At 45.4% G+C, this 15,482-nt stretch overlaps 1 protein-coding gene across 4 annotated transcripts in view; it reads left to right on the plus strand.

The window, feature by feature from the left end:
* The window catches only part of PACS2 (phosphofurin acidic cluster sorting protein 2), a 257,810-nt gene that overhangs the window by 232,689 nt on the left and 9,639 nt on the right, over nucleotides 1-15,482 (plus strand). For all 4 annotated transcript variants that reach the window (XM_084854825.1, XM_084854822.1, XM_084854821.1 and 1 more), the window contains 3 exons: nucleotides 6,218-6,353; nucleotides 9,356-9,582; nucleotides 15,056-15,169. In XM_084854825.1, coding sequence (XP_084710951.1) covers nucleotides 6,218-6,353; nucleotides 9,356-9,582; nucleotides 15,056-15,169 — 477 coding nt within the window. The remainder of the gene's footprint in view (nucleotides 1-6,217; nucleotides 6,354-9,355; nucleotides 9,583-15,055; nucleotides 15,170-15,482) is intronic.

Genomic DNA, 15,482 nt, shown 5'->3' on the forward strand with positions numbered 1-15,482 from the left:
ATTAGGAAAATTAATACCAAGTATTTAGAAGATTCAGCTTATTCATTAGGATCGTCATCTAATTTCCACTTCTCTTTGCCTCAACTTCTGGAAAAAACGAAGATTTTGGACTTATCATAATTTATAATTAGCTCATTATCTTTAGAATAGTTTGCCTCCCAAAATCCAGCAGATGTCTCAGGCTAAATCTAGTTTAAGAAACACAGTATTGTCTGCATAGAGAGGATAGAAATTTTCTGATAAGTCTGTTTTGGAGAGTGAGAATCGATGTACTAAGAGTCTGAGGTAAGTCAGCCAGAAAAAAATGAAATGGTATTGGAGCAAACACACACCCTTGTCTCATTCTTCTAATAAAAGGGATGACTTTTGAGAGATGACCATCAGAATGGTAGTATGCCCGTAGTATTATGGTGTATCTGATCTGGAGTAGTGCTCCATTTTGTTCCAGGTATCAGATCAGATGCTGAGTTTTAATCAATAAAAGCTACGTACAATTTGCTCTCTTTATCCTTTGCATATTTTTCAGCAATGTGCATTAGGGCCAGACAGCGGTCGAAGGTAGACCACCCAGCTTTGAAACCACTCTGCTTTTTGCCAGTAATCCTAGAAATCTTAATCCTTAATCCTTCCCTTTATTACCAGATGATTAGTTTACATTTCTCCAATTGTGGATAACAAGCTAATGGATGATAATTACTAGGACTGGAGCTATTCCCCTTTGAAATAAAATAGTAATAATAATAGCTCCAAAAGGTAGGAATTTTGCTGGAACTAATTAAAGAAAAAAGATTGGCCAATGAAGGGGCCCACTAGGCTACATTTTACTTCAGTAATTCTGTTGAATTATTGAAAGAATTCCATTCTGGCCTAGAGCCTTCCCTCAATGCAACTGGGAAAGAAGTTATTTTATTTCCAATTGACTAACTGGGGGCCAGTCTAGAGCACCAGGCATATTAGGAGTAGCAGAGTCTCTGAAAAGGTATTTCAGATCGTTAAAGATCACCTGAAAATGTTCTTCCCATATATTTACTGGGGCATTCTGCATTCTGACTGTCCTGGAATTGGTAAAAAAAAGCTTCTTACTTTGTAATAATTGTGTTTGTTGGTAATATGTTTCCTGAGCTAGAATGAAGTTTGCATTTTCTTTTTTCAGTTTGCTATAGAACTTTTTAATTATTATTATTATTATTATTATTATTATTAGTGCAACTCACTACATACAAACCTGGGAACCATTGTACTCAGTCTAACCTGGGAGTGCATCCATTGAACTCAGGGGGACTTCCTCCTGAGTAGAAATGCATAGGTTTGTTCTGTAAATGTCATTTATATTAACAGATAAATGTTTCAGTTCTGCGACATTGTCAGGGCTGTTTAATTTTAAGTAAATAATTATTATTCATACTACATCCTTCTGAAGCCAACTCTGGATCAGTTTTTTCCGACATTCCTACATTTTCTGTCTCTGTGTGTAATGATATATTTGTTGACTTCTGAACTTGTTAATCTGTTGTCTTAGAGCTCCTCCTTACTGGACTTCTGATTTTGCATTCCCTTCTTTTTGCTGCAAACAGCTCCAGTGCAAGCTCTCTCCTCTCTGAGGCAGGAGAGAACACATGCCCCCATTGTATCGCAGCAGCAAGGGGAAGGGGGGCACATGACGAGGGAAACAGACCTGTCGGCTGCTCCAGGAAGCCTTGCCCGCTACTCTCACTGTGGCAAACGTCACGGTGGGAGAGCAGCTGGCAGGTCTCTCCAGAGCACCCACTGGAGACAGTGGGGCAGTAGTAGGCCTTCCTGGTTCATGGGAGGGGCAGCCCTGGTTGTAAATAATCTATAAACGTGATTCCACCTTGAGTGTTCTGTATAATTATTGTAATAAATCATTGCTGGAAAGCCCCACTTGTATTTATCTTTTCTCCAATCCTCATGTTTCTCCTCGTAACAGTTCTAGATGATCAGTCTGAAAGGACAGTAACTATAACTGATGTGGTCCTCAACATTGAGCAAATCTCTACTCCCTGCTGTAGCAAATGCATCCCAAGTTTAGTCATTTAGTCAAGTTTAGTCAGCTCCTTCCTTGTAGGGATGTCGGAGAATTTCCCCACGAATCTCCGGGAGGCCGGATGCCAACGCATTCGGACCCCCGAAATTGGTGGAGAAACAGTCCGCCACCCCCCCCCCCAGGGTGGGACTTACCTTCGGCGAAAGTCCCTGGCGGTGGCGGCTCCTGGCGGCGGTGCGGCGGCGGCCAGTCTTCCGACCGGCTGCCATTGCCGCCATTTCCAAGTAAAAAAACAACAAACGTGATAGGCTACGTAAAGATTTACATAGCCTATCATGGCTAGATTTTCAAAAAACACTGTGATAGGCTACATAAATCTTTACGTAGCCTATCACGGCTGACTTTGAAAAAAAAAAAAAAAAAGCGCGTACGCAAATGGCGGTGCCCATGGGCACTGCCATTTGCGTTCCTTGTTTTGGCCAGGGTAGTCTACGTAAATATTTACGTAGACTACCTGGGCCAAAATAAGGAACGCAAATGGCGGCGCCCATGGGCGCCGCCATTTGCGTACACACTTTTTTTTTTTTTTTCAAAGTCAGCTATGATAGGCTACGTAAAGACTTACGTAGCCTATCACAGCTGACTGCAGGCCAGGGACGCAAATGGTGGCGGCTACGGCCGCTGCCATTTACGTCCTGGCAGGACAAGAACTTTCGCAGCCAGAGAGGCGGGGCGCTCCCCCCTGGCCAGAATGTTGGCGGGGAGGGATGGGGCGCCTCCCCCCTGCCCAGAATTTCGGCGGGGAGGGACGGGGCGCCTCCCCCCTGCCCAGAATTTCGGGGGGAGGGACGGAGCGCCTCCCCCCCACCGCGAAGCAAGCTGCGGGACCAGGTAAGTGACTTTCGTCCATCCCTACTTCCTTGTTCTCCTCGACCTCTCAGTGGCTTTTGATACCGTTCACCACGGTATTCTCCTGGACAACCTGGAGAGGATGGGCATTGGAGACATCGTATTACAGTGGTTCTGGTCCTTCCTCTCCGGCAGGTACCAGAGGGTAGCCCTGGGAGAGGAGGTGTCGGACCCATGGCCACTCACTTGTGGGGTGCCACAGGGTTCCATCCTCTCCCCGATGCTATTTAACATCTATGTGAAGCCGCTGGGGGCTATCATCAGGAGGTTTGGGGTGCGGTGTCATCAGTATGCGGATGACACGCAACTCTACCTCTCGTTCAAATCTTCACCAAGGTTGGCCGTAGAATCCCTGTCCAAATGTCTGGAGACGGTGAGTGACTGGATGGGGAGGAATAAGCTGAAGCTGAACCCTGACAAGACCGAGGTACTTTTGGTGGGAGACAAGAGGAGGCTGGGGGATGTTGACCTGGTGTTGAATGGGGTACAGCTACCCTTGAAAGACCAGGTCTGCAGCCTGGGGGTCATTTTAGACTCCCAGCTGTCCATGGAGGCTCAGGTGTCAGCTGTGAGCCAGACAGCACTGTATCACTTCATCTGATACAGCGGCTGCGCCCCTTCCTTCCCAACCATCTGCTCCCATCGGTGGTACATGCCCTGGTCTCCTCTCGTTTAGACTACTGGAATGCACTCTACGTGGGGTTACCCTTGAAGACGGTTCGGAAGCTGCAGCTGGTACAGAACGCGGCGGCTCGCCTGATTAAAGGCAGCCGCCGGCAAGATCACATCACTCCAGTGCTGAAGGAGTTGCACTGGTTACCAGTTGTTGTCTGGGCCAAATTCAAGGTGTTGGTTTTGACCTTTAAAACCCTATATGGTTCTGGCCCAGTCTATCTCAAGGAGCGCCTCCAGCAACACCAGACAGGCTGCTTAACAAGATCAGCCTCGGATGGCCTTCTCTCTGTCCCATCAGCCAGGACAGCTAGACTGGTGGGGATGAGGGAGAGGGCCTTCTCTGTGGTGGCCCCCACTCTGTGGAGCTCTCTCCCTAAGGAACTCCGTCATGCCTCCTCTTTAAGGAGCTTCCGCCATGCATTAAAAATGTGGTTGTTCAGGCAGGCATTTGGGGTGGGTTAGGGTATTTTAGAAAATGTTTTTATTGTAAAATTTTATTGTTTTAAACCATTTTATTATAAGTTGAACATCGCCCAGAATGGCTGGGTGACCAGCCAGATGGGCGAATAATAAATTAAATAAATAAATAAATAAATAAATAAATCTAGGATAACTGTTTTGGCAGTTGGCCTCTGTACACCACCACATTGAAGTTGAAAGGAAACACACCCAGATGGGAGCAAAGTCAGGACTTTCAGCTGTAATGCAAGGGGTTTGACAAAAGTGGGGCACTAACCATTCAGGAAGGACAGCCAGTGGCATACACACACACCCAGCTTTGGTGGCTTGTAAGTAATGGAACAAACCAACATCATTTCAAACTTAAGGATTGACCTTAATACCTGGATGAAAATCCTTTGCCATCAATGACTGCCTGAAGTCTAGAACCCATGGACATGACCAAATGCTGCGTTTCCTCCCTCGAGATGCTTTGCCAGGCCTTTACTGCAGCTGCCTTCAGCTGCTGCTTGTTTGTGGGTGAAAAGCACACTCTTTTGGGTTGAGAGCAGGTGACTGACTTGGCCATTGAAGAACATCCCACTTCTTTGCCTGAAGAAACTCTTGGTAGCTTTTGCTGTATGTTTGGGTCATTATCCATCTGCAATATGAAGTGGCGTCCTATCAGTTTGGCAGCATTCGGCTGAATCTGAGCAGAAAGTATAGCCCTGTAAACTTCAGAATTCATCCTGCTGCTTTTATCAGCAGTCAGGTCATCAGTAAACCCCAGTGACCCGGTTCCATTGGCAGCCATACATGCCCATGCCATAACACTGCCTCCACCATGTTTGACAGATGATGTGGTATGCTTTGGATCATGAGCTGTTCCTTTCCTTCCCCATACTTTTCTCTTCCCATCATTCTGGTACAAGTTAATTTTGGTTTCATCAGTCCAAAGGATCTTATTCTAGAACTGGGCAGGCTTTTTTAGGTGTTTGCTGGCAAAGGCTAATCTGGCCTGTCTGTTCTTGAGCGTTACCAGTGGTTTGCACTTTGTTGTGAAGCCTCTGTATTTACATTCATAAAGCCGTCTCTTGACTGTAGATGCTGACAATGACATGCCTACTTCCGCAAGAGCATTTTTGACCTGGCTAGATGTTGTGAAAGGGTCATTTCCTGAGCAGAATTCTGCGGTCATCCACTTTAGTGGTGTGCCAGGCCTTTTGCTGTTGCTGAGCTTGCCAGTTAATTCCTTCTTTTTCAGGATGTTCCAAACTGCTGTGTTGGCCACTCCCACTGTTTTTGCTATCTCTCTGACGGGTTTATTTTGTTTCCTCAGCCTAATGATGGCCTTCTTCACTTGCATGGACACCTCTTTGGACCTCATGTTGGGGGTTCCAGTGAACAGCTACCAAATGCAAATGTAACACTCAGAACCACCTCCAGGCCTTTTATCTGCTTGCTTGGTTATGGAGTACCCAGGAAACAGGGCACACCTGGCCATGTAGCTGCTTGTCAGCCATTCGTTCCATTACTTATGAGCCACCAACAATGGGTGTGTGTGTATGCCACTGGCTGTCCTTTCTGAATGGTTAGTGCCCCACTTTTGTCCAACCCCTTGAATTACAGCTGAAAGTCCTGACTTCGCTCCCATCTGGGTGTTTCCTTTCAACTTCAATGTGGTGGTGTACAGAGGCCAACTGCCAAAACAGTTATCCTTGTTCCGATATTTCTGGCCCTGACTGTATATTTGGATGGGGAAATTATTTGTAGCAATAGTAAGATTTGCTTTGAATTTCTAAAATCAGGTAGTTTGGGGGATTATGAATATGAATTTCCTTCCTATCCAAGACACGTAAGCAATTATTGTGTGAGCTGAGCACTAGGAAACTATTTATGTTTACGGTGCCTCTTTTAAAAATACCACTTTATTAATAAAATTGGCAGTGGTGTGAGAACTCTGTGAAAAAGTTACAAGTTTTGCCTGTTACCTTTTATAGAATTAAATCCCCTGTGTAAAATGAAGGATTTTTTTATTCTTTATGCAAAACAAGAAGCTAGTTGTTGCAGCAAAGTAGGATCAGAAAATCCTCGTGGAGGATTTTCTGGAGACATCCTTCTGTGGTGTGCAGCTGGTGCTCTTGATAATCAATAGGTTACAGACCAACCATTTGAATCATTCTTTTTAAGGTGACTCGGATGATGCAGCTCCCTGTAGTTCGAATGCCCTTTCCTCTACTCCACCTTCTGTGTCTCCTGTTGTGAAGGAATCTTCCCCCACCCCACCTTCCTCACCGTCTGTCACAAGCAGCTTTGCTTCCTCCAGGTAAAGCACTTTCTGCCTTCTCTCTGACTAGTATTACAAAATATAAAAAGTACAACCTTTTTATATGAGGACCTTAATTCATCCATCTGTCTTTGCTATTTGTCCACATTCTCTGTTGACACCCCACATTTTTTCCTCTTGTATAGGTTACTCCTTTTTTTTCAGGCCATGTTCAGTTGTTAAACTTCAGCAGGGCTTCTGGAGGGTCCTACCATCACACTGCTGACTCTCCTTTGTCTTGGACATGGCTCCATTTCTTTTGCAATGGAGTTGGGCTAATAACAGTCAGATATCAACTGTTTTTACTACATTTTATTCATTTAGAGATACATTTTTCTCTGTAGTAACTTGAACTGCATAGAGAACAGTGGTGGGAACATCAACCATTCCTGTCACGTCGTGGAAATTACAGTTATTAGTTCAGTCTGAGAACTCTCAAGATGAAGCCAAGCATGGCAAGGAAGATACATTTTGCTGGAGCACTATATTTGAAAATAGCCTCTTTATAGTCTGCTCCTGGAAATTACACACTGGTCACTTTTGAAAATAACCATAGGTTAATATTAGAAATTAGGAACCTCTTTATCCTGAAAGCTGTTATGTTGCAGCCACACACTGTGCTGCTTGATCTTGTCAGCAAACACTTTTCTCAGGAATTAGAATAATGGCTGGAAAAACATTAGAGTAATAACTATAGTAAAAATGGTAATATATAAGGGCTTAGTGATAATCAGATTCCTTCTCTGATAGGGTTTTGCAGATGTTTACACATTAACCCAGGAACACCCAGGTCCTGGCTTATTTCATGATGTGTGAACCTGGAAACCCTAGATTGTTTAAGGGTTAAACAACCTGTAGTTAACCCAACAACAGGCCATGAACAATTGTTGGGTTAACTCTGGGTTGTTTACTGCATAAACAACCCAGAGTTTCCAGGTTCATACATTGCGAAACAACCCAGAAACTCCTAGGTTGTTAATTAAATGAGTTGCTCCCATTATTCCAGAAAACAACAAAAGAGCAGTCCGGACATATGCTAAAAAATCTGGAGGAGGACATGTCAAATGCCAAAAAGAAAATGAGGGGGAAATTACAAATTGCGAAAGCTCTCAGTGATCATTTTTGCAGGAAAAAATTAGTTGCTGTAGAACAAAAAAATAAGCAGGAAATGTATAGCAATGAATATATTAGGAAAAATATAGAAAACGTATGCTTATATATAAAATGAAAGAATAATACAATGGAAAATTAAAAACTGTATTAACATTTCCTACAATTAACGTTCACTCTATCCTGATATCTAATGTGTGTGTGATCCCACCCCTGTGTCTCCTCTCTTGCTTACTTAGAATCATAGACTTGTAGGGTTGGAAGGGCCCTATAAGACCATAGAGTCCAACCCGCTGCTCAGTGCAGGAATCCAAGTCAAAGCATTCCTGACAGATGGCTGTCCAGCCTCGTCTTGAATGCATCCAGTGTGGGAGAGCCCACCACCTCCCTAGGTCATTGGTTCCATTGTCATATTGTTCTAAAGGTGAGGAAGTTTTTCAGCCAGAATCTGGCTTCCTGTAACTTGAGCCCATTATTCCGTGTCCTGCACTCTGGGATGATTGAGAAGAGATCCTGGCCTTCCTGTCTGTGACAACCTTTCAAGTATTTGAAGAGTGCTATCCTATCTCCCCTCAGTCTTCTCTTCTCAAGGCTAAACATGCCCAGTTCTTTCAGTCTCTCCTCATAGGGCTTTGCTTCCATTCTCCTGATCACCTTCATTGCCCTCCTCTGAACCCTCTCCAGTTTGTCTGCATCCTTCTTAAAGTGCAGTGCCCAGAACTGGACACAGTACTCCAGATGAGGCCTAACTGGTGCTGAGTAGAGGGGAACTAGTACTTCACGTGATTTGGAAGCTATACTTCTATGAATGCAGCCCCAAATAGCATTTGCCTTTTTTTGCAGCCACATCACATTGTTGGCTCATATTCAGCTTGTGATCAACAACAATTCCAAGATCCTTCACGCTTGTAGGGTTGTTGAGCCAAGTGTCCCTCATCTTGTAACTGTGCATTTGGCTTCTTTTTCCTAGGTGCAGAACTTGGCATTTATCCCTATTAAATTTGATAAGCATTCCCTGCACCTCCTCATCCAAGTCATTAATAAAAATGTTGAAGAGCACTGCGCCCAGGACTGAGGCCTGCGGTACCCCGCTCGTTACCTCTCCCCAGTTTGCTTACTTTCTTCTCTGTTCCTTCCCAGCTTTCTTACCCTCAGTTTAACACTGTGTGCAGATTAGAAGTAGTGTTGTAATGCAAATTGCCACTTCATGTTTTAGAAACATAATTTGGTGACAGTCTTTAATGGCCAAACTAAATGTGGAGGCAACAGATTCTTGTGTCAGAACTGAGTCATGCATTTCCATAGAAAATGGGGGGAGGAATTTGTGGAAGGTAGGACATGAACCCTTCCTCCTCTAAAATTGCTCTTTTCTGGCCGTTTTTGTACTTGTCGTGTTCAGTGATGAAAGGAACCATACACAAGGGGCGGGGGGATAAACAGTTTCAGGGAAAAAAGTGTGGGCAGGAAAAGGGTTCCACTTCTCCCTCTCACCATGCTGTGCTCTAAATCTTATCATCTTACTTCATAAGAAATCAGCAGGATTCAGGCATGTCTAGTTGTGTTCTAAGCCATCCATGTTGTGTGGCATTTAGCTGGCATTTGTTCCTACGTGGCTCAGAAGATGCATATGGCCCAAGGTTCTTGAAGAGGCTTTAAACATAAGTTATCATGAGTCTCAAATCACATTGCTTATTTTCTAATATGTGTACCTCTGTTACTGGATAATAGCATGTGAAATATGTGTAGCCAAGACACTTCAGAGGTAGATCATAGTAGGAAATGTGACGTACCCTTCTGAAAATGCCTCTTCCTTTGGTATCAATGCCTTTTCATCTAGGATCTCTGGGCCTGTCACAACTTGTAAGGAAAATATTTCCATTTATTTCTTTCAGCCATGGTCTTGGTATGGAACTGATGGAACTTCAGGTAGATTACTGGATTGCAGCTCATCCTACGGAGAAGAAGAGAGATTCTGAGAAAAAAGATCTCACCGCAGCCAAAACCACGCTGAAATGCATTTTCCGGTCTCTCCAAGTCAGCCGGCTACCTATGAGTGGGGAAGCCACTTCCACGCCAACCATGTCAATGACAGTTGTGACAAAGGAGAAGAACAAAAAAGGTGCAGAAAGGGAAAGTTTGGGGGCTATTGTAGCAGATGCTCTAACACTACTGGCTTTCCAATACTAAAATGTTCCTGTGAGATCTGAGAGAGATCACTGGACTTTTGAGGGCACTGACCTTATTGGTGTGTGAGATGCATGTCATTGCATCATAGGGCAGAATCCAACTGGGTACTTCCGCCCCTGTCAATTGCGTGGCACAAGTGGCCCCCACCTCTTGCACAGTGCTGACTTAGTGCTTCTGGGGCAACCTGAAATGAGCAGAAATGCTCATTTCAGGAAGGACGCAGGTCGGTGGAGCTCCCTTCTGCGAGCTCTGCCGAGTTGCCTCCTTCCAGCAACAAGCATTTACACTCATTCCAAGGCTTCCCCCATGAAGCGCTGAATCTCTCTTGCAGAAGTGGTGGGTCCTGCTTGAGCAACACAATCAGCGGGAGGGGGGAATCGGCAGGGGAGGAAAAGCATTGGTGAGGGCATAAGCGCCCTGCTGGATTCTGCCTACAGTTTCCAGCTAATTTTAGCATATCCTTAAAATCTGTCTGTCTTCCTAAGCCATTTCATTCTGTCACATTGGACAGATTTGTAAACATTTCTGTCTAATCTCCAGTGAACACAGGCATTCACCTTGGGCTTTTTTTTACAGTGAGAGTGAAAACAGAATTGTAGGGAGTGTCTTCATACTGGCATTTGTCCTTAGTACTGATTTAAATGCCTTTCTTGCTGCATTGATGGAAGCTCAGCTGCCATTGTATTCTTGACAATGTAGTATTTGTAGATATACTAGGTTTTGAATCTAAAGATTCCAAGGTAAAACAATAAGGAAAGAGTTTGGGGGGTGGGTGGCTTAAAAATGTAATAGCAAGCCAGTCCACACCATTGTTGTATTTGTCCACACAAAGAAAAAACATTGATAAAAATGCTCTTGGAAGCTTGAAAGTACAGTTCTTTGAGAGCTGGAGATTGCTGCAAAGCTATAATGGACTTTTATTGATGGATTCATTGGATTTTACACTGCTTTTTTCAGCTTGAAAACTTTCAGAGTGGCTTACAATTTCAGGGGGCAATCCTATTCAGATAGGCAGCCACCTCCGAACTTGAAGGCGTTGATTGTTCCCTCTGCGCTTCTCCTGCCCTGCATTTGAGGCTATCAGCTGTCTAGCCGCGGGAGGGTGGAGACGGGGGAGGAGGCTGCCGGTATGACACATAGGATGTGTCGTACCGGCATTTCCGCCCTCCCCACCCTGGAATGCCCCCTGGAAATGCCGTTTTCGCTGCTCCACACTCCTCTTGTGAGCACGGAGCGCAGGGCTGCTCTGCACTGTGGGTGAGGCAGCATGGAAGGGGGGTAAGGTCAGTTCTTCTGGTTCCCAGAAAACCAGATATCCACTGACTAGTGACCATAGGATTGCTCCTTCCAAACAGTTAATAAAATCCAATCTTTTATCTAAAACAAAAAACTAGGAGAACACCAACAAACTCGGCATAAGAACAGCATAAAATATTGGAAACTAAAACTGTAAGAGGACAAAGGACTTTATCTCTGTCAGAAGGGCATCAGGATTTAGGGGAGCCTTCTTAGAGAGTGCATCCTACCGGCAGGGAGCCACAACAGAGAAGGTCCCATGTCGCCATCTGCCTTAGCTCCAGAGGCGGGGAGACCTGAAGGAAGTTCCTTGAGGAAGATCTTAATACTTGAGCAGGTTGATGCAGGAGGTACTGCAGGTACCCACACTCCTTGCAAACCATTCATCGCTTTGAAGACAAACACTAGCACTTTAAATTGTGCTCGGGAGTGAACTGGGAGCCAAAGCATTTGTAGCTACATGAACCAAATTTTATGGCCTCAGAAATTGTAAGCAAGCAAATTAAGCATCTTTAAATGAAACAAACATGAAAATGCTTAAATATAACAGGCACCAAATATATTGTGACCACGAATTGGTCTTCTTCAGTGGTCTAATAATATCACAATCACAATTTCTCACATACGCATGTGGAAAGAATAAGTCCCTGCCTCTCCACCAAATCTACCAAATAAAATAAAACATTAATATAAAAATATAAAGTAAAGCAATAACGTAACAGTGTTTTCACCAATTACTTAACACTCTCATGTCCACATCAAGGACAAGGAAACAGATAATACAAATCTGCACATCTCCACAGTCCCAGGCAGGCACCCTTTTCAGCCCCGAGGGCCACATCGGGCATTGGATGGAGTGGGGGGGGACACACATGTGTGCATGTGCTGTCAAGTGCTGGGCCTCAGGTCTCCCTTGTGATCCCTTGTGAAGTTAAAGTGCAAAACAGTTGCTTTTTATTATGCAAGTTGCAGTCATGTCAGCAGTGCCTCAGGTTACAACTGGAATCCACCAACAGTAGCTGAAATACTAAGTCTCTAGACAGCTTTGCATAAGAACCACTTAGGCTACAAGCAGCTCCCTTGGGTTAATGGACTATGTGAGACAGTTGCAACAAAACTGATGCCAGCCAACTCTTCGAGAATCTGACTGGCTGGTTACGCCCCTCCCTTGTGTGTGGGGGGGTCTTTCTGGAGAGACCTTCCCTGCACGGCCAGCCTTTTAGAACACCTCCGGAGTTGACATTGCTCATCTCGCCTAGCCCAGTGCCCTGGGATCTCTTCTTTCTAACTCCTCCTCCTCCAGCTCTGGCATTCCCATGGGGGATGGGGGCCCTGGTGGGCTACTGATTAGTTTGCACCTGGGCAACTTCCACTCTGGGACTGTGAGTCTCCTGCAACCTTGGCGCTTCAGCCAACTCTTCCACCTCCTCCCCCTCTGACTCTCGGGGTGCCTGTGCAGAGGTGCTGGGCCCAATTCCTACATGTGTGTACATATACACCTTCACATGCTCACACTGTGGGCAGGCAGGTAGCCAGCTTACAGCAGAAGCAGCAGCTGTGCGCTAGTGCAGCAATTGCTGCTACTCAGCAGGAGTGGGCACTGTCCAAGGATGCTGTATGCTCATGCCAAGCCTCACCTGAATGTGATAAAAAATGAGAGACAGTTAAGTATTTATAACAACTCACCACAAAACGCTGGATGAGTTCACTCAGCAGCTTCATGTAAGTGTTTAAGCACAGGGGACAAAGTACAGTGCAGCATAGGGCTGTGCAGCATGGGGGACAGTGCACTAGTCCCCCAGCACTATTTTCTGGAAGTGGCCATCCAAATCAGAACAGAACTACTGGAGTGCTGTCCCTCTGGCCCCAATTCCTGGCAGACAACCTAGAGAGATGCTCTGGCCATTGGTATCAAAAGCTGCTGAGAGGTCCAGGAGAATTTGCAGAATCACGCTCTTCCTGTCCTTCTCCTGAGTGATCAAAACGGGTTTGGTTCCAAACCCGGGCCTGAAATTGATCCAGATAATCAATGTTGTCTAAGAAGGTCTGAAATGGCACAGAAACCACACACTTGAACATGTTGCCCCCAAAGGATTTATGGCCAGCCAATAGTTGACACTATTGTCAGGGTCCAATGTGGAATTCATCAGGAGCAGTCTTGTGACTGCCTCTTTCAAAGCAGTTTATAATCTTCCCTTCTCGCAGAGAGGCATTAACCCAACTGGTTAACCCTTTCCTGTTGGATGTTATTAGTGAGGAGGGGTGAGGGTTGAGCAAACAGGTGTAGGCTACATTTCTTCAGGCACTTCGTATATGTATTCAGGCTGCAATAACTGAAATTTCTCCAGTAAAATCTGTCTGCTCAGTAGTCTGGACACATCAACTGACTGTACTGTTGATAAGGTGGCATTCAGGTCACCATGGATATGAATGGTTTTATCTTCAAAATGCTTAGCAAATAAGTCACAGTTGGCCTCTGAGGATTCCTTAACACCTTCTTTCTGGCCAGGTTAGAGAAAGTCTTGCACCACCTTACACAAGAACTCCGTTCTTGCTCTTGCTCCGTTTTTGCGCCACCATGTGCCAGTGGATTTAGGATCCTGGTTAGCCACTGAATGGTGGCTGATTTCCAAAGCAGACTTAGATCATAGGCCAGCGGTAATGGTTTCTCGCATTGGGTATTTCAGGGGGATCTGTTGAGATGAACATTGTACAGCTCTACCCTTGTAGTTGTCCTTGTCTGTGGGTCTGTGCATCTGTTGCAGTAGAAATGACACCACTGTACTGTAGGGCTAGGGTCAGCAATGCCATTCCCCATGCAGGCCTCAAAGACCTTAAGTGCAGCTCCCCAGGGTGCCCTGACCCCCTGACACCAAATTCCCTTTCCTGATTTCCCATCAATTCTACCAATTTAGTTGTAGACACCAACGCTTCTGCCAGCGGGGACAGCTAGTCTTCTCTCTCCCAGATCGCTCTTTCCTCAGTAGTAGCATGAGTGAGGAAAGAACTATCTGTATCAGGATCCCTATGATGTGTCTGTGTGCCTGATGTATGCACCTGTGTGTGGCCCCTGACTCCTCTCTCTCTAATAACAACCTTTGGTGTCTGCAAAGCAAAGTACCTGGCTTGCAGCTGCTGCCATCTTCATATCTTTTCTCCCAGAGGCATTGTTACAGAGTTGAGAACTGCGGGTGGCTGGAGACAAGGTGCTTTGCTTTCCAGCAGGCCAGCTGCCCAATAACACTACTCTCTCTCATACACACACACACACACACACACACGAGGGAAAGGGCCCCTGCCACAGCTACATGTGCATGGAGTGCATGCTCTTAAGAAAGTGAGAGAAAGAGTTTAGGAGTGATCCAAAGGGAGAGGGAGTGTGTAGCGGCGGGGTTATCCTGAAAGAAAGAGAGAGAAGAAAGTTTGGGCTGGGAATATGGGGTGTGTGGCTCTCATCACTAGGAGTGTGGGGTGAGAGAGAGTGGGTTTGGAGGGGACTGATCCTGAATGAGAATGAGGCTATGGGTTCAAAGAAGTAGATTTGTCTTTTGGGGCTCTGTCTTGCATTCAGGTTCTTAGGGAAGTTACTTCTCTTTTAGCCTCACCAGTTTGCCTTTCTGTGAAATTGGTGTTTTGTGACTGATGACCAAGGCCATTTTGTGAATTGACCGGGGGGGAGCCATGGCTCAGTGGTAGAGCACCTGCTTTGCATGCAGAAGTTCCCAGGTTCAATCCCCAGCATCTCCAAGTGGGGCTGGAAAATCTCCTTCCTGAAACCCTGGAGAGCCGCTGCCAATCCATGTTGACCGTACTGGGCCAGATGGACCAATGGTCTCACTCAGTATAAGGTAGCTTCCTATGTTTTTTAAGATACTCGCCTATAGCAGCCATCTTGTGACAGTGCCCATGACACTTTATGAAAATTCTGAATGTGTCCACCAGATTAAAAGTTTGAAGATCCCTACTGTATGGGGTCGCTGAAAGGAGATAGTTGGTGGAAAAGATCACATTAGTATTCAAGCTCTCTGGTCATTCAGACACTGCCTCAGAAAAAGAGGACACAGAAAGATTGTGCTGATGCATTTAAATGCCTGCCTGGTTTCTTCTAGTGATGTTTCTGCCTAAGAAAGCAAAAGACAAGGAGTTTGATTCCAAGAGCCAGAGTATTGATGGGATCAACCGGCTGATTTGTACAGCAAAGCATCAGCAGAACATGTTGCGGGGTAAGTGCTCATCACCCAGTGCAATGGTTCCTGTCTTTTCTGAATGTCTGCCCAAGTCTCTTGAGGTTTGTGTGTGTAGTTTATTTACTGACTTGATTTGTATCCCAGCTTTCCACCAAGAAAATGGCGCTCCTTTGCAAAACAAAGCGCAGTCGAGGGTTTGGGGCAGATTACATGCAGGCCGAGTCTGCTGATAAAGCCCAGAATTTCCAGTTTGAGAAGAGGGGTCGCTGCTTGCCTTCTTTCTCATCATAGCTGTGATAGTTTCCATGCAGTCCGTACTGTGATTGAAGTTCGCGTGGGCTAATACCAG

Source organism: Heloderma suspectum, chromosome 4, assembly GCF_057233095.1.
Source record: "Heloderma suspectum isolate Gila_16-S chromosome 4, 16-S_ref, whole genome shotgun sequence".
Classification (NCBI taxonomy): Eukaryota; Metazoa; Chordata; class Lepidosauria; order Squamata; family Helodermatidae; genus Heloderma; species Heloderma suspectum.